Source organism: Trichosurus vulpecula, chromosome 4, assembly GCF_011100635.1.
Source record: "Trichosurus vulpecula isolate mTriVul1 chromosome 4, mTriVul1.pri, whole genome shotgun sequence".
NCBI lineage: Eukaryota > Metazoa > Chordata > Mammalia > Diprotodontia > Phalangeridae > Trichosurus > Trichosurus vulpecula.
In genome coordinates, this window is record NC_050576.1 from 330,324,125 (window position 1) to 330,351,405 (window position 27,281).

At 35.4% G+C, this 27,281-nt stretch overlaps 1 protein-coding gene across 2 annotated transcripts in view; it reads right to left on the reverse strand.

The window, feature by feature from the left end:
* The window catches only part of KLHL1 (kelch like family member 1), a 563,316-nt gene that overhangs the window by 146,198 nt on the left and 389,837 nt on the right, over positions 1 to 27,281 (reverse strand). For both annotated transcript variants that reach the window (XM_036757924.1, XM_036757923.1), the window contains one exon: positions 5,862 to 6,048. In XM_036757924.1, the coding sequence (XP_036613819.1) occupies positions 5,862 to 6,048 (187 nt within the window). The remainder of the gene's footprint in view (positions 1 to 5,861; positions 6,049 to 27,281) is intronic.

Here is a 27,281-nt window from a genome sequence, read left to right on the forward strand (position 1 = left end):
AGTATTAGGTAATAGGTAATACCAAACTAGCTAAAAATTCAAATTAATCACATTCTTCCATACCATCTTTGCTGAGTACTAATGCCGATTAATAGTTTAAGGCAAAAATGCCAGACATAAACTTATGGATTTTCATATTAAGTTTTTATGAAGAAAAAAAACAGTTACTGAGAAGTACTAATTTGAAGGAAAATTCACCATGTGATAATGCATATTCTTTTTATAGGATACCATAGACATTTTAAAAAATGATATCTAATTATTTGAAAATAAAGATAGCCAGATAGAGTGGCACTAACTGAAAACATATTTGTCCCTCCAGACACAAAGTTTGGGGTAGTCATTAAGAAGTCAATGGAAATCAGGACACTTCCCTTGGCAGCTCATACTAACCTCCAACAACCTTGCAGTAAGAATGAATATTGGGCTCATAGTGAAGGGCTGTACTACTAATTTAAGAGCAAGTTGAGCAATTATCAGCTTTGAAGTATGTGTGTGTGTGTGTGCGCGCACATGATACACATCCATTTTAAAAACATAGATAACAGTTTGTATTTATTGTTCTCATAAGAATAACATGTGTGGTTCCAAACTTGGAATGGATGTGCATTTCAAAAAGAAAAGAAAATATCACATACTAGGTCTGTGAATTTTTATTTATATCTAAAAGACTATTGGTTGTTTCTTTAAATAAAGAAGGATTTTACAAATTACTGTGTGTATGATTCCCTTGATCATCACAAATACTTCCTGTCAATGGCAATTATATCTGATACTTTATTTGATTAATGATGCAAGATGAACCTGGAAAAAAACTGTAAGTGTCAAACTCCAAGGCTGTTTCTTCACCTCCATTCTATTCAATGTTTTTTATCAATAATGTTTTCATCAATAGATGAAGAGGTGTTTATAACATGCTAGATGAATGATTTGGAATTCAAAAAGGTTTCAACAGCCCCAAACAGAACTTAAGAATAAAAATAATCTCTGGCACTTAGGTTAAGAAAAAAAAGAAAGAAAATCGAGATTAGGGTGATAGAGTCGGATGGAAGTGTACGTGAACAAAAAAAAAATGCCTTATGCAGGATAGTCAGCTAAAATTCTAGGAGGGGCCAGCAATATGATATGGTTTCCAGAAAAACAAATTAGATCTCAAAATACATTAAGTGAAGTATATAGTTAATGAGGCACTGACAAATACATGGGCCTCAGAAAAAAAACTTTCTTACTCCAAGGCACTTTTGTGGGTCAATGTCCAAAATGCTGATTATAGCCCCTTATTGATTTGCTTACTTTTACGAGGCTTTTAATTCAAAGCAAAAGAAATTTAATCCAATGGTATAGCAAATAGAGACTTGAGACCCTTCCACCACCACATATACATTACATAGTTATTATACACTTTGCTGTGGTTTACTACCCCAACAGATGTGTGGAAAGGTTGTAAACTCAGAGTAAACACATAGTAGTTAACACACTCAGAAAACACACATGACCAGGGAACATGAATTCAATAATTCAATTCACTAAACATTTATAAAGTGCCTATTATACGCTAGGCACTGACACATATATAGGAAATACATATACCAAGGAACTTGAATGAAAGGCTACATTCCAGGAACCAATTTGTCCAGAGAATACATGCAGGGGACAGGTGGGGCCAAGGAATAAATATGTACTGGGCACACCAGACCTTCAGTGCTCCCGAGGTGCAGATGCTGATGTTCTCTGATCTGAATGGGTCATGCTATTGCTCTCTCCTGGGTATATTATTTATGCTGTACATTTCTTTACTGGTCATGTGCTACTTTATTTTATTAATGAAGATCAATCTGTAAGAAACCCTTTAGTGTCAGGCTCTAGGGCTGTTTCTTCACTTCCATTCTCTTCAATGTTTCTATCAATAATGTGGAAGAGAAACAATCTCTTTGCTGCCAGATTCTGTGCATTGGCTTTGGGGAAATCTTGGATCCCAAATGCTAAGGTACATTTGCTAGAAAGCATGTTTTTTGACAAGGGAAAGCTGACAGCATTGCATAGCTAAAACAAAGGAAAACTAGACAAAAGCCAGCTATATCCTTTTTAAGTAAAATTAAATCTATTCTTTTGACTGCCTTGGTCTATCTTATCCAAGTTATATGACTTTGGGTAAGAAAATTCCTTGTAAATCCAGTTTAAATCTCAACGAGGATTCTGTGCCTTTAAAAAGGCTTATTTCTGAAATTATGCAAAACAAAGTAAAACAGAACCTACAGAAGCAGTGTGTAGGCTGAGTCTCTGAAGTTCTGTTCACTATAAAGTTCCTCTTTTATTGGCATATAAATTAAATTAAGGAAGATCAAAAGCTAAATTAAAAGAGCAAAATCATTACCCTCCATCCCCAGACTTACTTCCTTGCCTTTATTATGTAAATCTGGGAACAACAATGCCCTTAACTTTTATACTATATTCTAAACAACTCAAACCATTCCTATCTTTCTCCTCATAAGTATAATACCTAGAACAAGGGAGTCATGACGATTTTGCTATGGTCTTCTGGATCAGATTACACCTATGGTTATAGTAAACTCTCGGTAACAATGTTTAGCAGGGCTCCCAGAGGAGTGGAACAGAGTTATGGGATTCAAAGCCATGTCATCTGAGAAATGGATTAAAAAAAACCTGGAGATATTTAACTTGGTAATGTTCACAAAATAAAACTCATGGGATTCAAATACAATTTGTATTAATGCACTTGTTACCTGTGACCTAATTTAATTTGATTTGTACCTCATATGCACATAGGTATATGTACATATATATATATATGTGTGTGTATATATATATATATATATACACACACACATACATATGTGTGTATATCTTTCTATAGATCTTAAATTGAAGCCAAAAAGATTTTACATCAAACTCATCTAATCTGTATTTGTTTATACATTTTGATTATTTTATTTAAATTCATATAAGTCAGTACAGTACAATAGAAATGCCAAATACAAATCATTATACTCTCTCTAAAAATCCATGGTTATAATGCACTTAGGGTCTGCTGAAGGAAAAGTCCTGAGAATCTCCTATTCCTTTTGTCTATTAACATATTAGGACAGTTAGTTGACTGTTATCTCTGAAGGCAGCAAAATTCTAATACTGATTAATGGAAGTATTGGCCAGGAGGGTGAAAAAATGGAAAACATGCCAGCAATAAGTCCTGATGGGATGAGGAGGTTTTTCAAATAGAGATAATGAATGAGGAGAAAAGGTTCAACTGAAACAATACAATGCGGACTCTGTTTTGGGAAATAGGTAAGAGAATATAAGAGATCTATATCTGAATTCTCTTCAGTTCTAAACATAACAATGTAGCAATGTGATAGAATACAAAGACACCTGAGCATAGAGTTTAAAAAGACTGTTTCAAAACCTGGTTTTACTACTAGCTAGCCATGTAACCATAAGTCACTAATATCTCTAAAATTCATGTTGTTCATATGTAAATGAAAAAAGAATACTATTTCTAATGCCTACCTCACTGGACTATTTTAGGAGTAAATGAAGTGATGTATAGGTGTATGAGTGTGTATATAAATAAACACACACACATATATAATATTATACACATATACATAAATGTATAAATTTTTCAGATCTTAAATAATATTAAAATAGCTGTTATGATTTTACATAAGATTTACAAATTACTAATTTAGGTAAGATAAGTCTATACTTAGATTTATATATTTATTTTGGCTAAAAGATGATTATGCTTAAAGAGCTAGCACATATGACTCCTTGAACAGAGAGCATATCAAGGGCCATAGTAGGTAACACAGCTGAGAAAAAAAAAGATTAAAGCTAGAGACCAAAGAAATTTAAATACCATGTGAAATAGCTTAGACTTTATTCTGTAAGCAATAAGGCACAATTTAAAGGTTTTTGAGCACAAGAGTAATGCAATCCAAGGCAAATTTTAGGAGGATTACCATGGCAATACTTTATATTGGGAGGAAGCTGGAGGTGCAAAGTCCAATTAAGTTGGGTGAGCTGTGTTCTGACAGCAAAAATGAAAAGGGGCATATCCAAGAGATATATCAGAGCTAAAACCAACACAACTAATTGGACATCAAAGAGAAATGTGAATGACTGTTAAAAATAGTGACTGGGAAAATGTGAATACCTTTAACAGAGACAAGGAATATCAGAGGAGAAGCTATTTTGGAAGTTTGGTCTTGGAAATGTTGTTTGAGAGACCAATGGAACATAAAAATGAAAGTTTCTAGTAGATATTTAGAAATGAAAGTCTGTAGTTCAGAAGAGGGATTGGGGCTGGTTATAGGGATTTGGGGTACAATAGCATATAAGCAACTTCTCTTCTTTTTTCTTTTAAATACTGTGAAGGTTTCTTTTTGTTGTTATTCCTTTCTAAACCAAATTAAAAGCAGTTATGAAAAGATAAAAACAATTTATCCTTGAGAATTCCTTAATAATTATACTAAGGGGAGAAAAGTAACTAGAACAGAGTATGACCATTTTTTAAAGATAAGAAAGTGGATGAGAATGATAAAGGAGAAGTACTAAAAAGAAAAGAGAGACTATTCTTTGGGGAATCATTTTATGTAGGGGTAAAGGAGGATGAAGAGAAAGCAAAAAAAAAAAGCCACAGAAGGAGCAGTCAGAGAGAAGAAAAGAGACTCAGGTTAACAGAATACTGGGAAAGCCAAAGTAGGGCAGTTTCAAGAACAAGGGTATAGTCAACAGTGTAAGATGGTAAAGAGAGATAAAAGGGAATGAGAACTGGGGGGGAGGGGGGATAATTGTAATTGACCATTACAAGGCCATTGGGAACTTTTGACAGGGAAGTTTCAGTAGAGAAGAAACCAATCACCAGGGTGTAAACAGAAGTTGAAGAAATAGAAATAATAAGTATATGCTACTTTAATTGGAAGCCAGACATAGTAGATAGAGAGATGACTCTGAATTTTGATTTTGAAATTTGAAACTTGAATTCAGAAAGACCTAGATTCAAGTTTTATCTTTGACACACACTTTCTGACATACTGGGCAAGTCATTTAACCTTTAAGCATATTAATCAATTCTCCAGGTCTCTAAATTGCAGGGAAGGTGCTGACCTGCTTTGATAGAGAGAGTTTCCTCATCTGGGAAAGCCTACTATCAAAGAATGATTATTTATCCCAATCCCCACTGCAAAAAGTTTGACAATGAACACAGAGCTACGGGAAAATCTAAGCACGGTTGAAGGTAAAGGAGGAGTTGGGGGAGATGAAAGACAGGTCTTAGGATGCATCATGTCCTTATGTCACACCTTGGGTGGGTCAGGGGGGTTAGAAGCAGGGAAGTCTTGCAATAGGACAGCAGCATAGGTGAAACCGCTTTTTCATAATTTTAATATTTTCAAAGGTGGGATCACCTGACCTGTTGAATTTCAATAGATTGCAGTGTTTCTATCATTTTAGATTTAGTCCAAGCCTTGGCAACACTATAAATAATATTCAACAATCAACCTACACAAACATATGTGCTTTTCTCCTTATTATTACAAATGTTGTTTCATATTCCTTCTCCATTAAATTAAAATGAGTTATTTTTAAAAGACTATAAAAAACACAAACTTATTTATTGGTAAAATGTGTAGGGTGTGTGTGTGTGTGAAAAAAAAGCAGGAAAAGATGAAGGGCAAGAGGGAAAACGTAGTTCTTGCAAAACCTTTTATCCCTAAACAATGAGGAAAAATTTCTGGGATACTTTATTTATGGTTGGTTAAGATTTTAGAAATTATCACATTGCAAATAACTTCTTAAAAGGATACAAAACATAACCAATTTGGAGCCTTGGATTTGTATACCTTTATTGTTGTCCATTCCTCCTACAGCATATAGGGTTCCAACAGTAGATTTTCTTGGTTTAGTTCTTGGACTTTGCATTAAAGTTCTTCTTTCAGGCAACAGATGGTACTTCATGGCTTCCAAAATCAGTTTTTGACATTCTAGGTCATCTTTAAATAAAGCATGGTTTTCAAGGTCAGCCAAAATCTGTGAATAATAAATCAGATTCTTTATTAATAATGGTTTTTGGAACAATACATATATGTATATAAGTATATATGAGTATAAATGTCTTCTAAACAGAAGAAATAAAGAAGTATGGTTATAGGGAGGGGGGAGAGGATAAGGGAGGGATGTCTATAGGGGAGAATGGGGGGATAGGTTAAAAGAGGGCAACAGAAGCATGTTGAGATGAATGAGAATGGGAGGATAGGGGAAGGATCCTTTGAGGGGGGTAGGTTAAGTAATAGGAGGGCAAGGTAGCAGGTAGAAGTAAACTAGAGGAGTCAGGAGGTATAGGAAATAAGAGATATGCACAAACATAAAAAAGATCAGGTGTAGAATTTGTTAGGGAAAGTAAGTATAAGTCTATGTATGTATGTAGGTATATATGGGTATATGTGTATATGTGTATTATATATCTATATATAAATATTGTAGCCTTCTGTGGGTGGGGGTGGTGGAGGAGGGGAAGAAGGGGGAAAAAGGAACAAAGTAAAAATTGGACAGCAGAGAACAAAAGAAAACTTACAAGGAAGCAAAGAAAAGATGGGCAGCTCTCAACACAACATACAGTATTTATCATACAGGCTTTCTTGAAATCAAAATTTATTGCTATATATTTTGAATTCTTTCTTACGTTCTGGTGTGCACAGGACATGCTTTTTTTTCTTTTATAACTTGGTAATTAAGTTTATGATACATTTCTTTTTCTTTTGTCTATTCTGTATTTGAGTTCTGGTGTTTTGAGTCTAAAATGAAAAATAAAACAAAAAAGGAAAAAATAATGATTTTTGAAGGTAAAAAAATCAATAATGCAAGGAGTAACAAGGAACTTCTCAATACTGTCATTAAAAACATGAGTAAATTTCACTGAGAAGAATGGTAACTTTATATCTCAATGCCTCCTTTCACCAGATTCACAGAGGCTAAAGGGAATTTCAGAAGTCACTTGGGCCATCCCTCTATTATTGCTAAGAATAAAAATAAAAATGATTGTCTATGCTATCCTTTAATAGTGTCCAGGCAGATAAATTAATCAATATTCCTAAATAATTCATGTCTGTCAGGAAATATTTGTTATGTCTCATCTAAGTCTATGCTGGTATCATTCAGAGAATGTTTTTTATCCTTAGTGAAAACGTCACTCTCCTCATTACAAATCTTGAGGTAAACTGAAGATTCTTAATAAGCCACTTTTTAGCCTCCTTGACTTAGAGTCAGAAAAATCTTTGTTAAAATCTAGTCTTTGATTTTTACCATCTGTGTGACTTATGAAGAAATTACTCAACTTCTCAAAGATCTAGTTTACCTTATCTTTAGACACTAATATCTTTGTTTTCTACCTCTTGGGCACTTTTGATGCTCAAATGGCATAATTTTTGTAAAATGTTTTACAAATCTTAAAGCATTATATGGCAGCCATAATTAATTTAGACAGGGTTGAAATATTCAATTGTCAATAGACACCTTTGGAGGATCATTCAGACCACAATTGTTTATCTAATTGGTCTTTTACAGACCATCTTCATAGTGGTGTTTATCTTTTTCATCTTTGTTTCTTTTCCCACCATATTATGTTCAAAGGATGGGCCCTTTAATTAGAAAAAAAAAAATTAAAAATCAAGCTGGGAGGGGAAGACCCTCAGGGTTGCTGTTCCAAAGAGAAATAGTTCCCATCGACATTCACTCTAAGACAGAAGGGCCCAAAATACAGCCATTAAGTGGAGCTTCGGCAGGGACCTATTGTGGTCCAATCTATAAGCTTCAGAGTGAACTGGGTTTAAGGTTTTGTGAAAGAAGACAGACATACAGACAGACAAAAAGAAGGAAATTTAGTGAGTAAACTCCAGGTTAAGTTGGCAGCTTTTGGCCATCAAATTTACCTTTCTTTGGAGAGGAGAGGGAGAAGGAGAGGGAGAGAAACAGGAAGAGGGAGAGCTGAGTTACCCAACTAGCTGGGTCCCCATTCAGCCAGCTCGGTCTAGTTACAGGTTGTGTTTGTCCTTCATTTTCAAAGAAGACCATGGCATCAGGGAAATGATGACATGACTTGCAGTTGACTTTGATTTGGAGTGAGGTCCTTTAAGTGATTTGATTGAGGCCATTTTAGGCTAAGGCCTTTTCATGTCCTTACTTAAAGTGAGGTAAATCCCATTCAGTGAATAGGCCTCCTTAAGAAGTGAGTCAAGGGAGGGTCCTTTCAACTAGAAAAAAAGAAAAAGAAATCAAGCTGGGGCAGGGTCTCTCATTGCATCCTGGGTCATCTCCAGTCATACTGATGAATATCTGGTCACTGGATCCAGATGGCTCTGGAGGAGAAAGTGAGGCTGGTGACCTTGCACAGCCCTCCCTCACTCAAATCAAAGTCAATTGCAAGTCATGTCATCATATCCCTGATGCCACAGTCCTCTTCGAAAACAAAGGACAAACACAACAACCATATTATGTCAGACTAGGGAGTTCTTAAACTGTGGTATATAATTTAAAAAATGCCAGATATATTTCAATATGATTACTTTCCTTTGCAATCTTATGCATTTTATTTTTTTTATTTAAAAACATTATTTTAAGGGTTCTACAAGATTAATCAGAATGCTAAGGGGCTAAGGGAATCCATGACACAATTAGATGCTCATCAGCTCATACCTGGATTATCAAATAATAAATATTTAGAGAGGCACTACAATATTGTGTATATAATTGGCCTCAGAGACAGGAAGATGTGAGTCTAAGACCTAACACAGATATATACTGACTGTGTAATTATGAACAAGTTATTTGACCTGTAGGTTCTCTATTTAACTTTCCAAGTCTACAAGTTGCAGAGAAAGTGCCAGTCTGCATTGATAGCAGTTTCTTCACCAGAGAAATCAATGAAATCAAAGGTTTGGTGCCTACTCCATAACAAGTATTTACTGAATTCATACTGAAATCACTCAGTTGGAAAGGATACAAGAAGCCATGGTGTCCATGTATCTAGTGATGAAAAGAGTTTGAGATTGATTTCAGGCTCCCTATTTATCTGAGGCCAGGCACTGCAATCAGGAAGTAAATTAATCTTGCCTATCTTCCCATATTACCCATTGAAAACATCCATGTGTCTAAGGAGATCACTTTAAACCAATAAATGCTGAGGAATCATTGTTCTGTTTTTATGCAGCACAAGAGGGAAGAGGTATAATCTGTGGTAAGGTTTTCTCTTTTGAGACTTTAGGCTAAAGGCTAAAGAGTCTTATCACCTAATAACTGTCTGTAGACATCTGAGCTAAAGATACAAGCAAAATAGGAGCTCTGGGAATTTTTTTAATGGCAATAGTGCATATGTCAATACAACGTGCTAGGAGAGGTTATAAGATAAAAAAAAATTTAGAGGCAGTATGGAACAGTAGAAAAAGTACAAAAATTGGAGTCAGCCCTTAGTTTGAGTAGTGGGTTTGATACTTATTAGCTGTGTAAATTGGGACAAATTACTTAACCTTTCCAATCCCTTGGCTCCTAAACTATAAAACAGTTCTTTTTACTAGGTAGTGTGTATATTGTTGGGAAATCATCTTGTAAAGCATAAAGCATTATAAGTACACAAGCTATATGGTAGGGAGGCAAAGTGGCATTATAGATGCAGCTGGCCTCAAAGCTAAGAAGACCTGAGTCTAAGACCTACATCTGACACATACTGATTGTGTGACAGTGGGCAAGTAACTTGACCTGTAGGTTCTCTAGTCAAATCGGGAAGTTGTTATTATTATTTATTATATGTCATATTCTCTCCTCCTTGGACCTTACAACCTAACTGGGAAGACGAGCACATATGAAACTAGATAGTAATTAATGTTAGTATATTGACAAGTTCTGCCAGGGTACCAATCAGTGTGGACTAGAGTAGTCATAAAAAGATTTCATGAGGAAACTGAGATATAGGCTGAGATTTGAATAGTGGATTAAGTCTGATTAGGAATAAGGGGAAAAGGGCATTCTTAACAGGGAAAGGAAGAGAAAAACTTAAGCAGAAACGTGGAGTTGAGAATTGGATATTGAAGGGACCAGTTCGGCTAGAACAGAAGGTGTGCCTTTTGCAGAGTAGTAAGGGAGATGGACAGAAAGGTAAGGTAGGATCAGATACTAGTGGGCCTTAAGTGCCAGAGAAGTTTGGATATGTATGTTAGTAATGATTAATACTTGAATAGGACAATTGGTCTGAGACTAATACGAATGGTGGATTTGAATGAAGAAAAGAAAGGAAAATAGAAGAAAGAGTAGGGAAAGGTGGGAAGAGAAGGAAGGCAGGAAGGAAAAAATAATGAAAGATGGAAGGAACGAAGGAAGGAAGGAATCATTTGTTAAGTGCCTCCTTTGTTCTAGGCACTCTATTAAGCACTTTACAAATATTATCCCATCTGGTCCTCACAACAACCCTGGAAGGTATTTGCTATCACACACCCCATTTTACAGTGGAGGCAGATAGTAGTTAAATGAGTTGCCCATGGTAACAAATCTAGCAAGTGCCTAACTATCTGGACACAGGACCCAAAAAGAGAAGCAGAAAAAGGGGAAGCTTTAGAAAGAAAGGAAGTCAAAAGAAGGAGAAAGAGACAGGCAGCTGGGAAAAATAATAGGAGATAGGGAAGAGCTTAAGGACACATAAAACAGAAATGACCAAGAAAATGGGAGTGGTGTAGAGAGAGTGGAAGAGAAGAAAGAGAAAAAGAGAAGCCAAAAACTTTTTTTATTCACTTAAATGGTGAAGTTCAGTGTATATTACAGTTACCATTTGACCATAAAAACTAATAATTTGCTTTTTCCCTCTTCATAGCATTTCAAGTCCTCCACACTTTAAAACCTAAAAGACTCTTCTCCATAAAGTATAGCCATGGTACTTGCCAAACAAGATAGCACTTGAGAATGGGCATATTCCTTACATTGCAGCTGCTATGGCTGCAGCAATACCATCCCTCAGGTTCCACAAAATAATTCTAAGGGTCTCATATAGACTTCAGGCAAAAGGTTCTTCAAGACAGTGACAGACAAAAGCCTCAAAAGCCTTTGAACAAAACATTGATGTGATGAAAGTTGTTTTTTTTAGGAAAGCTTATCTGATAGTGATTTATAAAATGAATGAGGAAGGAGATGGGAAGGAAATGAGGGCAATTGGGAAACTGATAAAGTAAATCTAGAATTTTTTCCTCGGAAACCTCTCCTGTAGGAAGGAATTCCTAAGAAGATATAGAGAGAAAGGTCACAAAAGTTAGTATCCTTTTATTTCTTTCCCTTGACACTGCCAAGATAAATGTCAAAGAGAAGCAAAAGTATTAAAAATGCTTAAAATATCTTTTAAAAAGTAAGTATTCCAAAGTACCAACCCCAAAGAAAATACTTCTATAATTCAAATCGCATTGGTGTGAGCTATTCCTCCACCAAAATAGAAAATAATTAATTCATGACTTATCTTTTGTGATTCTTGCCCATGATCTCCCATTGGTTCTTTTAAAAAAGATCTATGCAATATCCTTCAGGCTTTGCCGAAGTGTTACAACACTTTTTGAGAAGAAAGTATAGCACTCAGTCTGATCACCTGCTATTGCTCATTCTTGCTACATTAGGAAGACCTCTTCCTTTAATGATTCTGGATCCACTGACAGGTCTCAAATTAAAAGGATACAAAAATATTTACATGTCTACAATGTTACCAATATGTGTAATACCTTCACTAACACAGAGCATAATTCTTTTACACCTTAGTTGGTGTTTTTAAAGAGTCCCTTTGTCTAAAAATCTTATCACCCTGTGACTAGACTGATCATGCCCACTTCTGAGTGGGGCTAGTCTCTTCCTTGGAGGACAAAACTATCATCATCCCATTTGGGCTATAATTGAAGCATTTTCTGGCTTAATAGGAGTTGTCATAATTTTTGTTCCATATGAATATCATTCAAGAGCATAAGAATGACTTTACAATGAGGCATCATTATGAGATTTTTGAGGCAGGGATTAAAAGAAGCTTAGGCAAAAAACACGAGGTCAAAAATATGTAGAAATAAAAAAAGCTAGGATATTCTTTTAGTAAAGTGTGTGCTATACATCCACAAATGATTAAAAGAAAAAAATATAAATAAAAAGTTAAAGAAAAATAGTCTGAGTTATAATGAAGAAGAAACTGAGTTTGATAAAAAAAAATCCCTGGAGATGGTGATGAGTTAAATAGCTTAATGATATCTATGGAAAATGACAACAATTGATTTTGTAAAAAGTGGAATATTTTACTTAAGGATAGAATTGACAGAAGGAATAGAGGTAGCAGAAAAACAAACTAATAAAATTACCTAATTGAAAAAAAAATTTGTAGGTAATGAAAATTAAAGCAATATTTTTATGGTACAAAAGGAGGAGAAATAATTTAAGAATTTTTGTCTGGAAAGCTGTGAAAAAGAAAATGATCTGATCACTGCATTTCAGGAAGCTGAACAAGAAATTCTCCTCAAAATACTGAAAATGGAGAAAAAGAGCAAATCTGCAGAATGTATTATATGACAGTGGTAGTGGACCCCAAATTCAATTTGTCCACATACATGTTTATGAAATTTCAAGTCAAGAATAAAATGGCAAGGTGCTTTACAAGCAATTAATATGAAAGATGGTAGCTATTTCTACCTCAACTCCAACATTTTGAATTGAACAAATTTCTTCTTAATGGAACACAATTAAGTAGAATGTGATATATGAACAGGTGACATAAGACAATTCTAAAATCAAGTTTCCACTAAAGCTAAATAATCTTTAAAAAGGGAAAGCTGGCCATTTAAAAAATTGAACTTGAATAAGTTATGGAAAGAAGATTCAAATTTAAAACAGTTTATGGGATTTGAAGTAATTGATGTTTTACAAGTGTGATTAACTATCTCAGGGCAAATGTCAGAGAGGTATTTTAAAAAAATCTTACTAGTAGTAAATGGGCAGTGAGGTGGCATTGTAGATAGAAAACTGGGCTTGGAATCAGGAAGACTCATCTTCATGAGTTCAAATCTAGCCTCAGACACTTACTATTTGAATGACCCTAGTTAAATTACTTAATCCTGTTTGCCTCAGTTTCTCATCTGTAAAATGAGCTGGAGAAGGAAGTGCCAAACCACTCCAATATCTTTGCCAAGAAAACCCCCAATTGGGGACATGGAGAGTTGGACACGACTGAAACAAGTGAACAACAAAAGTAGTAGTTCATTGCTTAACTCCTGAAAGATATAGATAAGAGAAGGAAAAACAAAAGGTGGAGGGAAGAGAGAAAAAAGGTTGAATTTGAAGAGATAGAGAGAGAGGAAGGGGTCATTGGTAGAAGTCATTTTAAGAGATAATTTATGGAGCTGATATTTAAAATTTGGAACTTTAGTGGTTTCTGTGTATTAAAGATGGGAAATTATTAGTATTAACAATAATAAAGATTACATATCTCTATCAAAAAATGAATAATTTTAAAAAATAATAGCAGATGAGTTAAATTTAACTATTATTTCTATTGAATTCCCTGATAGTAAAAGGGAAAAAAGTGTTTTATGTTTTAAAAATAAAATTAATAAACTTGTTGCTAATAAAAATATGTAGTTAATATTCTTAGATACAGATAGACTCAAGATGGTAGGATGAACTAAAATTTGCCATGCTTCAGGAAACTCCAGAAAATCCAGAGTTGTATAAAGATATATGTGTGTATATACATACACATATATGTATATAGACACATATCTTTTAAAACTCTAATCCAAATTAAAATGTAATAAGAGAAATTTAAAAAGGAATTGCATTTAACTTAAAAGTACCATTGACAAGAAGAAAATATTAACCTCAAACTCTCCACCTAATGAAACAGAATCACAACCTATAATTTCTCCAGAGGAGAAAGTAAGTCTGGTGACTTAGCACAGCCTTCCCTCACTTAAATCCAATTCACTTGCATGTCATGGCATCACCTCCCTGACATCATGGTCCTCTTCTAGAATGACAGACAAGCAAAAACAAAGGAAAAGTTAATTGTGTTAAAAAAAAAGATAAAAAGTTAATAGTGGGAGATTCTAGTAATATAATACAATAAACAAATTTAAAAAAGAAAGATAAGTAAGAAAAAAATTATACACTTTAATAGAAAGTGGAAATTTGCTTTGATAGGTAAATGGAGGGACTTGAATTAAAAAGCTGGAAATCTGCTTTTATTTTCCAAACATGTTCGGAACATGCACTCACAAAATGAACGACATTAAAGAACACAGCATATTATAGATATATTTGAAAAAAATCAGAAAATGAAAATTATTTATGGATAAAGATGCAACAAAAACAGTAATCTGCAATAAAAACATAAAAAATTAGGAGTATCAGGAGTTCATGAACAAATTGTAGATGATAAAGCAAAAATATAGATATACTATATAACTCATGAAATAAAAGCAACATAGTTTTCAGATGAAAATTATAATTTTTGAACACATCATAAGTAGAAAAAAACTTACATAGAAAAAAGTTGAATACATTAATACAAAAAAGTAATCACAATACAAAATCAGCAACCCACCCTCCCAAAAAATCAATAAAACAAAATGAACTCAACAAATATTTGCTTTTTTGAAAATACCTATTAAATTGATGTCATTGGCATAGGGAGAGTGCTAGAGTCTGGATCTGTCATCTCACTGGTAACTGGAATTCTCACTTGAGGAAATTCTCTTAACTAATGCAGGTTATCATGTTCTCTGCAATTTAATTTCTTGGAAAATTCCCCAGAACACTGAGTGACTTGCCCAGAGACACACAGTTACTATATCTCCAAAGACAGGATCTGAACCCAGACATTACTGGCTTTAAGGCCAGGTCTCTACCCACTATGCAATGCAATTTAATCAAAAAGAGGAGAGAAAGGATAATAAATGTATAAAATCCTCTTTTGAGGTTTTAAAGCCCTGATCATTTTCTATTTTTCCTTTTAAATTTTAGACACCTCCTTGCAGTCTGATCAAGTAACCCTGGCCTCATTGATGTCCCTCACACATAACACTCCATTTCCAGAGTCCATGTTGTTTCTCTGGCTTTCCCCTAAGTTAAATTTCCCCCAAAAGAATGCTCTCCCTATTCAGTTTCCCCTCATGGCTTCCCTCACTTTCTTCAAGGTGTCACTAAAACAAAAATTAATAAAAATAAACACTCAAGATTCCTACGTTCTGCCAAGAGGACTTTTCTGACCCATCTTGAATGCCCTCTTCCTGCACTGCAAGGGTCTTCCTCTGAGATGGCCTGTAAACTATAATTTACATATCTGGTATGTATGTACATATTTCTGAGATGTTGACTCCCTCATGAGAATGTGAGCTCCTTCAGGATAGTAGCTGAGTTTTTGCCCAGCATTTCAGCACAATGCTGGAGACACTTGGCACTTAATAAATACTTATTGTTGATGATGATGAATACCAGAATCAGAGGTTAAAAAAAGATTGCTTCAAATGAAGAAATGGAGAAATATCATGCATATTTTGTTTTATTTTGTTTTGCTACTAGACTTGTGATTTGATTAGTGTAGAAACCTCTTAGTGAGAAATTCCCCTAATTATGTCAAAAGACAAGTTCTATGAAATTTACTGTCTTAGCTGTTATTCAGTTGTATCTGACTCTTCATGAACCCATTTAGGGTTTTCTTGGCAAAGATACTGAAGTACCTTGCCATTTCCTTCTCTAGCTCATTTTACCTATGAGGAAACTGAGGCAAACAGGGTTAAGTGACTTGCCCCAGGACATAGAACTAGTAAATGTCTAAAGCCAGATTTGAATTCAAGAAGAGGAGTCTTTCTAACTCCAGGTTGGGTACTTTATCCGCTGGGCCACCTAGCTGTCCAGTTGTCTTAGAGAGGTATCCGAAGTATTGACAGGTAAGTGACTTGGATAGTTATTGGCCAAACTCTCAAGTCACAGAGCATTTGAAGCCAGGGCTTCTTCATTCCAATGCTTGAACTCAGTCCTCTGCATTGTTTTTCTTATGCACTGATATATGTGGATAAAACTTGTAATAGGAAAGACACGAACAATTATAACAATGTAAAGAATCCAGATTCACCAGCTAGAAAACATATAACCAAAACAAACCAGTCTTAGAATGCAAGGTCCAATAAGTCATTAACAAGCTGCCCCATCGAAAAGTACCAGGTAGGTTGAAAATTACATTCTGCAAAATGTTGAAATAACAAATGATCTTTGCATTAAACAAACTGATGTTTGGAATTCAAAGGTCTCCACAGTCTTACTCCCAATTTACATGTCCAGGCTATAAAAATATTACTCTGTTTCACATCCTCCGTGGTCTTGCCCTCCTTACAGATCTTTATATATCATAATCCACTTCTGCATGTACTGTTCTCCATGCATGAAATGTTCTCCCTTCTTGCTCCTTCCTTTTGGAATGATGAGTATCCTTCAAGGCAGCTCAAGAGCTACTTTTTATATGAAATATATCCTGGTCATTCGGCTGCTTAGTGACTTCTCTAAAAGTTACCTTATTTCTAATTAGTTTTTATTTGATTGCTCTGGAGGCTAAGGTTTCAGTCACCTGAAGGCCTGGACAAATAAACTAGGCTAGCTGGTTGGTTTTTTTCCCTTTTTCTTTTGTTTTTGTTTTTCCCCAAAAAGCACAGAAGCCACTCCTGAGATGTGACTGATCTTGGAAATCCAAGGCTGTAGCTTATGCTGTTTCACAGTAGTCCATAGCATTTAAGGGAAGAGTCTTAACAGGTGACCTATGTGAATGTTGTTTCCCCATTAAAAGGCATACTCTTGGGGGCAGCTAGGTGGCACTTTGAGTATAGCATCAGCCCTGAACTCAGGAAGACCTGAGTTCAAATCCGGCCTCAAGCACTTGACACATTTACTAGCTATGTGACCCTGGGCAACCCACTTAACCTTTGTTTGCCTCAGTCTCCTTATTAGTCAAATTCAGATAATAATAGCACCTATTGGACGCAGAGCCAAGATGGGCGGAGTAAAAGCAGGGACTTGCTTGAGCTCTCCCCCAAATCCCTCCAAACACCTGTTAAAAAAAAAAAAACTCTAAACAAATTCTAGAGCTACAGAACCCATGAAATGACATAGTGAAACAAGTCTCCAACCCAAGACAGCCTGGAAGGTCACTAGGAAGGGTCTATTGCACCATGCTGGAAGCACAGGATAGCCCAGTGTGGGCCACACCAGGACAGACCAGGCCAGAGCAGACCTGGTGAGCAGGCCTCAGGGCACTGAATCACTAATCTGTGGCTGTTTCCAGACTTCTCAGCCCACAAATGCCAAAGACAACTTAGCAGGTCAGTGGGAAAACTCTGTTGGACCTGGGTGAGAGAAAGGCTTGATCCAGCCGCAGCCACAGGGTGTTGGTGGCAGCTGCTTTTGGAGTTCCAGGCTCATAGATGATGGGAGGAATAAAGTGGCTGATCAGAGGTGGAGTGCAGAGATCTCTTTGCTGGCACTGAGGCAGGATTCTCTTGCTTTGCCTTGCTTGCATCTGGGTCGCAGTCCTGGTTGGTGGTCCTTGGGGGAGGAGGAGCATTAGTATAGCAGAACTTGTGGTGGCTGTGCAGAGGGAGACCTCCTCTCAGTTCCAAGGCAGAGAAGAGTGCTTGAGGGTACTCACAGACCAGAGCACAGGCCAGTAGAGGAGTAAAGACCTCTCCTTGGATCATACCACCTCAGAAGAAGTGAAAATTTACAGATGCCTACAAGTAGCTCAGAAAACAGCAGCGAAAAACCCCTGAAGTTTGGGACAGAGCACTCTCCATTCTGGAAGCAGAGTCATACTTTGACAGAGAGCTCAAAAGTCAAGTAATTGGCTGGGAAAATGAGGAGGCAGGGTAAAAATACTCAGAGTATAGAATTATAGAATCTTACTTTGCAGACAAAAAAGATAAAAACATACAGACAGAAGAAGACCACAAAGTCAAAGATGCTACATCGAAAGCCTCCAAGAAAAATATGAATTGGACTCAGACCATGGAAAGGCTCAAAAAGGATTTGGAAAATAAAGTCAGAGAAATAGAGGAAAAATTGGGAAAAGAAATGAGAGGGATGCAAGAAAATCGTGAAAAATGAGTCAACAGCTTGTTAAAGGAGACCCAAAAAATGCTGAAGAAAATAAAACCTTGAAAATAGACTAACCCAAACGGCAAGAGACCCAAAAAGCCAATGAGGAGAAGAATTTCTTAAAAAACATAATGGGCCAAATGGAAAAGGAGGTACAAAAGCTCACTGAAGAAAATAATTTTGAAAAATTAGAATTGACCAAATGGAAGCTAATGACTCTATGAAAAATAAAGAAATTATAAAACAGAACCAAAAGAATGAAAAAAAACAGAAGACAACGTGACAGATCTCATTGGAAAAACCACTGACTTGGAAAATAGATCCAGGAGAGATAATTTAAAAATCATTGGACTACCTGAAAGTCATGATCAAAAAAAGAGTCTAGACACCATCTTTCAAGAAATTATCAAGGAAAACTTCCCTGATACTCTAGAATCAGAAGGTAAAATAGAAATGGAAAGAATTGCCTCTTGAAAAAGATCCCAAAAGGAAAACTCCTAGGAATATTGTAGCCAAATTACAGAGTTCCCAGGCCAAAAAGAAAATATTGAAAGCAGCTAGAAGGAAACAATTTAAATATTGTGGAAACACAATCAGGTTTACACAAGATCTAGCAGCTTCTACACTAAGGGATCAAAGGGCTTGGAATATGATATTCCAGAGGCCAAAGGAGCTAGGATCAAAACTAAGAATCACCTACCCAACAAAACCAAGTATAATACTTCAGGGGAAAAAAGATTTTCAATGACATAGAGGACTTTCAAACATTCTTGATGAAAAGACCAGAGCTGAATAGAAAATGTGACTTTCAAATACAAGAATCAAGAAAAGCATGAAAAGGTAAACAGGAAAGAGAAATCACAAGGGACTTATTAAAGTTTAACTGTTTACATTCCTACATGGAAAGATGATATTTGTAACTCATGAGACCTTTCTCAGTATTAGGGTAGTTGAAAGGAATATACATACATACAAAAATACATACATACATATATATATATATATATATACACACACACACACATATGCATATATATATATATATATATACATATATAGAGAAACAGAAGGCACAGGGTGAGTTGAATATGAAGTGATGATATCTAAAAAATAAAATTAAGGGGTAAAAGAGGAATATATTGCGAGAAGGATAAAGGGAGAGATAGAATGGGGTAAATTATCTCACATAAGAGAGGCAAGAAAAGGCTGTTATAATGGAAGGGAAAAGTGGGGAGGTGAAACAGAATAAGTGAACCTTACTCTCATTGTATTTGGCTTAAGGAAGAAACAACATACACACTCAATTGGGTATCTTACCCTACACGAAAGTAGGGTTTTTGTGATGATCAAATAGGTTAACAATTGTAAAGTGCCTAGTATAGTGCCTGATACACAGTAGACACTAAATAAATGTTAGTTATTATTTATTATCTAGTCTAAACTATATAAGTATTACATAAATTAAACTATATGATAATTATTATTAACTAAAGTATTGAGTAATATAGTATACTAATATGTAGCAAAAATTATAATTATGATTCTCAGATTTATAATAGGAATAAAAGAACAGTGTAATAGCAGGAAACATTTTAATAAATTATATTGTTATAAAAGAGAGGCAGTATTGCACAGTGAATAGAGAGATAGAAAGAGATAAGAAGGCCTGGGTTCTAGTCCTACCTTTGACACATAATGGCTGAGTGTCCCTGCTTAAGTCACTAAAACTATCAGTTACTCAGGTGACTCTAGATCTAAGAATATACGTTGCAGAGCAGGTGACAATCTACATTGTGTCCTTTCTGGTATTTCTCCTTACTAATGAAATCTCAGCATTCCTCCTCTCCCTCCTTACAAGAATAAAAGTCATGAAAGTCACATGGTTTTATTAATAGAAATACAAAATATTTCTTAAAATGTATGTAAAAACATGAAAAAGAGAGAAATATAAGGAATTTTCTATTTTATTATGTAAGTATTTACTTGAAACCAAGAGCTAGATTTATATGATTTGGAGAAAAATTAGTGACTGTCCTACTCAGAATAGGGATAAAAGATTTCTAGTGACCATGCTAAGCCATTCACCTTTGGAAGTGTTGTTTTGAGGTGGTTCTTTTCTGACTGGTGAGTGACTGAAAGACAACTCATGTTGTCTACTCCAATGTGTCAGCCCCATGACCCCTCAAATAACTTTTTATATATTAATCTGGAAATTATAAGAAAATAAACACTATCAGTTCTTTTTTAAAAAGGCCATGTCAGTCAAGCACTCTATGACTTCCCTTACCATCTCTGTGATACCACAGAAGAAAACTCCCTTTGCTAGTCACCATTTCTATATCTATATCTATATCTATATATATATATATATGTGTGTGTGTGTGTGTGTGTGTGTGTGTGTGTGTGTGTCACACACACACACACACGTGTTGTCTCCCCCATTAGACTGTAAGTTCCTGGTGGAACTTAGGACTTTTTTAATATTTCTATTGTAAGTGTTTAGCACAGTGATTAACACGTTTGTTTGTTTTGTCATTTTTCATTCTTTCATTAATAAAGCAATGTTGTCCACTCTTTCGTAGAGTGTGCTTAACTGAACTAGTAAGCTAAGAATTTTCACAGGGAAGTGTTATCAAACTAACAAATATCAAGGACAAGTCTTACTGCCTAAAGATTTTCAAACAAAGGGCTGAAGCTTTCAAATTTGCTACTGAGTAAATGCATTGATAAGAGGTTAGAAACGGTGGTGCTTTGAAGAATAACTCATTATTAACAGAGTTCATTGATTGTTGATATCTGTCAGTAAAACTCATTTTACCTGCTGAAGAAATCAAAGGTAGTTGTTTACTATTATCTAACAAGGAAAAGAAAGAGAATAGATTTTCTTGGCTAACTACAGGCAGTGGAATTTTAAGATCCATCAAGATACAGGTTCAAAGCTAGCCAGTAAGATGAAAGGAATGAGCATGTTTAAAAAGATTCAAATGAGTTTTCCTTTAAAAAAACACACCTTTAACCTTGTTCAGATGAATGATGATTCCTAGTGAAAGAACCTGATACCCTTAGGTTTGGGGTTTATACCAGAAAAAGCCATGCAATCAGGCGAGAGTAGGATACCCATTTTGCCAGACACACATCTTAAAGAGCATTATCTTAACATCACTACTTGTCACCAAAAGCCTTCCTGGTATGGTCAAGACTAGAAGATGAGATTTAGGCCTGGTTGCAGGCAGGTTCAATTCTTCCTTGTGATGGGATGGTTGCAACATCATTTTAGTTTGGAAATAAAATGTCAGCTAGCTAATCTCATAAATTACTTACAAGTTAAAATTTAAGAAAAAATGAAGACAGAAAAGAAATTAAGCTCTCATAGTTTGGATAAGAGCTAAAGATATAAATCAGAATCAATGATTACCTGTAGGAAGAATGTTAGAATTTAAATCAATTTTCTAATCCATGCGACTTTAAATCTTCAGGCTAAAATCTTTTCTATTCTTTTTGTATATACTTGCTACCTAACATGGTGGTAAAGCCTGCCATATATATAACTTTATCTCAGGATCCAATCATTTTAATAGAAAAATGGCATGATAAAAGCCTATGGCCATATTCCTTCAAGCACAGATAGTTGAGTTATTAAATTTGGAAATATTTACAATCCCTTTTTACTCCAATAAATCTATCTTTTTTAAAACAAAAATTACAAATAGCATTTTAAGCTTAAATGATCCTAAGTGAAAATTCTTAAAAATATGCCTAAAAACTTTTATAAAAACCAACAACCATTTTTAAGCTGCATTGCAGATTTTTTTGGTTGTCATTTATATAATGCTTTACCAGAAATGACATCTGAGAAGGAAAACAAATGAAATATGTTGTAACTTTATCTGAATTTCATGCTAATGTCCTGTATTTTATCTACTATTTTGTCAACTCAATGCAGAATAATGGAGTTATACTTTCTTAAATGAAAAATAAATCTAAATTCATTTCAAATCATAAGTAAAGCCAAAGGATCATACTTTTTTTTGCTATGTACATTTTAAAAGTACAGCAAACTTAATATTAATCCTTGGACATTTTAAAATAGATGCCTTAGTGGCTCTGGTCAGAGAATATCTACATTTTTCTGAAAAACCTCACAGTATCTCCACATAGTATGCACACAATAAACATTTGTTGAATGAATGAGAGTATATCTCTATACTTAAGAGATCCAAATATATACCTAATATATTTTACAGTGCCTAGTTAATGTAAATCATTGCAGCTATACTTTGTAGTGTTCAATATATTCATCGTTAGGAAATGCCACAACAAAATTTTCATTTGGATTCTGTGTCAAGCGGTGGTCTTTATTTTTCTAGTGTAAAGCATGGTTGAAGCTTTTGGCAAAGTGAATAGAGAGAAGATTTCAAAACCAGCATGACTTGGGTTCAAGTGCCACATTTGACACATATTAATTGAGTGACCCTGGCAAGTCCCTTAGTCTCAGGGCTCTAGTCAACCTTCCAAAATTATAAATTATAGAAAATGATTACCAATAGAGGGCACATCAATATACCAGATGAAATTACAGGTCCAGTCCCCTGTCTCTATCCCTTGAACATAGTCCCATCCTTCCATTTCCAAAATGGCATAGTGGCTTCCATTGTTCCTGCCCACATGGACTTTATAGCCCATAGACATCAGAGCAACAGGGAGCATATTCTATTAGAATTAGAATTGAGGCTCTAAATAAAATCTTTAGATAGAGGTCTTTGTTTTTGTTTTATTTCATGTTTTTAAGGATAGGATGAGTCTAACTATTTGGCAGTGGGGAAAGAGTCAAAAGATAAGAAGAGGCTGAGGATGAAAGAGAGTGGCTCATTGGGCAAGTTCTTGAGAATACAAAAGGGGACCAGAGCAGACCATACAGGTTTACAGTGTGGACTTGGTAATTTTTGGAGTCACCTCTTTCTCAGACTAAGAGACAAAAAAAATAGAGAAATTAAGTAAAACTATAGAGGGGTTTTGAGGGCAAGATTGTGTAACTTTTTCCAGAAATACTAAGCAGTTTGAGTAAACCAGAGAAGGCTGATAGGAGGGGTAGTTTGTGGTTGAGTTCTAGCAGGAATGAGTGGCAGCAGGATGGGGAAAGGGGTCTCAGGAAGCGTGAGGTAAGGACATTTAGAATTAAACTAGTCAATTATGGAATTGAAACTGTGAAGAGAGGAAAGTGAGTCCATATGATAGGTGCTTGACTGGAAAATAAGGAAGGATATGGGTGCCAAAGTTTTCAATTAAGCAGATGGAGAAATGGAAAGATGGAAAATTATGATCAGAAAAGAAGATTTCAGAGGTCAAGATCATGGATGCCACACATATATGGGTGCCTCTGAGATCAGATGTATCCCTGTGGGTAGATGATGTACTGTAAAATTAAAGGTTATGGGAGTTATAAGGAGGATAAACTGAAAAATCAAGATGTTTCAAGAACACCAATGTGTTTATGGAAGTTCCCAAAGAACACTGAGTTTAGCGCTGGAAGTTCTCAATACGAATATCTGGTCTCCTATGTGCTATCTGTAGGACACTTGGAAAGATCCAGTTCTAAAACCTATCCCATCCTAGGATATCACTATATGGCCAGGAGACAAATCATCTGTGGAGTAGCAAATAATTTTGTGATGAATTATATCCACACTTCTTAATAATCTGTCTCTATTCTACATTGCCAATGTCATAGTAAACTTCTCTGTTAGACAGTTGATACTCTCTACCTTTCCAGTCTGCTGATCCATTACTCTCCTCCATTCATTCAGGTCCACTTGCTGTTGCTCACGTTTTCATCTCTCATATCTGGGACTTTGGATTGGCTGTCCTACATGTCTGGAATGTGCTCTCTTCTCACCTCCTCTCTTAGAATCTCTAATTTCAAGACTGGGTTAAAACACTAACTTCTGCAGGAGGCTTTTTCTGGTTCCCATAAATGCTAGTGCCTTCCCCTGTAAGGTAACCTTTTCATTAACTTTGTACCTTGTTAATAACTATACACTTCATGAATATACATTGTCTTCTTCATAAGAAAACAAGCTTTTTGAGGGCAGGGGATATTCCACTTTTATCTTTTTATCCCTAGACTTTACTATGGTGCCTGAAACACAGGAGGAATGTAAATGCTTGTTGATGGACTGCTATCATTTATTATACACCCTAAACTTGAGACACAGTGTACTACTAACTTCCTTACAAATACATCTGTATGGCATTTATGTTTTGGTTCAAAACATACTCTGCACATGCCCTCCACTACTCCCCTTTCAGATTAGTGCAAATTCTTTCATAAAACTTTCACAATCAGAATTGATCTCACCCCACTTCTGAACTTTGCACCTTTCTTGGTCCCTTAGTTATTCTACTTTAATTATTTGTCTCTGAATACCACACACACACACACACACACACACACACACACACACACACATGCACACAGTATACCACTTCTGTCTGAGATGGTAAATTCCTTGAAGACAGGAACCAAGACTTTTGTTTCACTCAGTGAAAACCTGGGAGATGGGGTGGTAGGGGAAGATTTTATGCAAGGAGCTTTTAATAAATGTTCATTGCTTATTTTTGCTGTGGAATGCTTACTGAAAGAAAAAAATAGGACAAACTAAAACCAAGAATAGAACATTAAGTTCCTCTATTTGCACTGTCTTCAGGGTTCAAAGATGTTAAAAATATTGCCACCTTTACAAACAAAGATGGTCAAAAACCCTTTGGCTTTACTTCAGAATTTTTAATACTTTTTTTTCCGTGACATAAGGGATAATAAAATCTATTCATAAAATGTAAATGTATAAAACTAAATGGATTCTTATAGGAAGAGACAGCCCTTAGAATAAAACTGACAGTTTTATAACTTTCCAAAAAATCATCTAAATTAAAAAAAGATAAAATGATTGATGAAATATCACCATATGCCACATACCATTAGGCAAAAGATGGCAAATCAGTATCTCAAAAGACATAACAATTATTCATATGAGTCTAGATTTCATTTTTCTTATGTTTTTAAAATTTTGTATTGTTATTTCCAGAGTATGCTCCAGAAAAGAAGTAAATACTGCAAATGAATTCCACAGTGGTCAATAGGAATATTCCCTGAGGATAGGGGGGAATTCAAAGATCATAGACTTTAGTAACATAGAATCTGGAAACATATAAGCAGGGAAGGGAATAATGCCATAACTTGAGGCATAATTTTCAACATTTTGCACTTTTGGGGGGAGTTTGGGGAAAGAATATGATAAATATAATGGCCAGCAACCCCTGGAAATTTTGAAATTCTAATTAAATTAAACTCTTTTCCTTAAACCTCCTGAGTCTCAGCTTTAATCTGGTTAATCACAGCAAGTTACCACTTGGCAAATATTTGCATGGGCTGGAGGGGCATACAAACTCAGTATTATGGCCAGACAACAAATAAGACAGAGGTTCTCTACTCTAGATATAGTAATAGCATTTGGTTTCAAATCCAAAGATTCCTAGAAATGATGAAAACCAAAGGATTATATTTGTGGTGGAACTGTAATAAGGTGCTGGACCTGCAGTCATAAAGTCCTTGGTGCAAATACCACCACTCATATTTATTAACTCTGTAACCACAGACATTTCACTTACTTCTCTGAAGTTGTTTCCTTATCTACACCACACGGATAATAAGACCTGAAGTGCTATTTACCTTTAAGGGTTGTTGTGAGCACCACAAATAATAATCTATCTGAGGAACTTTGAGAGATGCAGCCAATTCCTCTGTTACCAAGCAGGGCTCTGTTTAAACCATCCTAGTGAGAAGACTAAGATTGATGGTGTATCATTTATTTATTGGTTCAATATATAGTTAATTGACTTTGCCTTGTAATTGCTTAAGTCATGGTTCTTTGTCTCTGAACTTAGTTCAGAATTCAGCTGCTCTATCGTGGGTTGAATTTGCAAAAAAAAAAGTTTTCTTGATGATCATTGATCTGTTATTGCCTCAAGGAATTTAGCTATCTTTGGGGAATATGTGTGAATACCTGGGTGTTAAGGCTAATATCTTATACCACCAAGCCATCCTCCAAGGTTGCCTGGTTTGCTGTCCAAAAGGTCTGGTCTATTATCTCTAAGACCTAGTAACCTAACTAAAACAATGAACACTTCTTAGCTGCAGCAGATAAGTGGGATGGGGTGGGGTAGGGGTGGAGTGTGTGTCACTACTAGCCCTTCATTACCAAACTTCCAACCAATCATATTGTCCCTTGTGCTTCAGCTCTGTAACCAATCATGTTGCCCTCAACCCCATAATGTCACCTATCTTATTCTGTTCTTTGTTCTGTACTCCCCAATACCTTTAAAAGTGGAGCTATCCTTTTGGCATAAAAATGAGGTAACCATTGAGCCTTTTATTGACAGTCAGCATGCCTCTGTTAATAAAATGTCATCTTGCTCAGACAATTGCTTCCATTTACCTTTTTTGTTAAATTTCACATGCTACACTAGAATAAGGATTCCAACAACTACATTCTAAAAAGTCAGTCCTCTAGAAATCCTACCAAATTCCATCTTTTACTGTGAAATAGTGGCAGTCCTATATAGGAACATTTCTGTAAGTAAAATAAATGGACTAATGAATAAAATTATTTGTTTTTCCAGCAAGATCATCACCTCACACCTACATTAGTAGGGTAATCTCCTAAATGTTCTTCTGGCCTTCATTTGCTCTTTCTCTCCAACCTACCTTACACACTTTTCTCAAAACAGGCTTCCCTAATTTTCTCATGCCACTGAAACATACCCCATAGTACCTTACCACCTTCAATATAGAATTAAAACTTCTTGGGAATCCAAGTTTCCCATGGTCTGGTACCATTTTGTCTTCTTAATCTTGTCTTCCTCAACTTCCAAAAATTCTGTAGATGAGCTGGTCTTTTCACTATTACATAAATATTCCATGCCTATTTCCAAATCTACAAAGGGCTTTCCCCTCATTCTGGCATGTTTTTTCTTCTTCCCTTCACCTATCCAAATCCCACCTAACCTACAAGCACAGATTATGTCTCATTTGTTCCATGAGGCATCATCACCACTGAAAGAAATCTCTA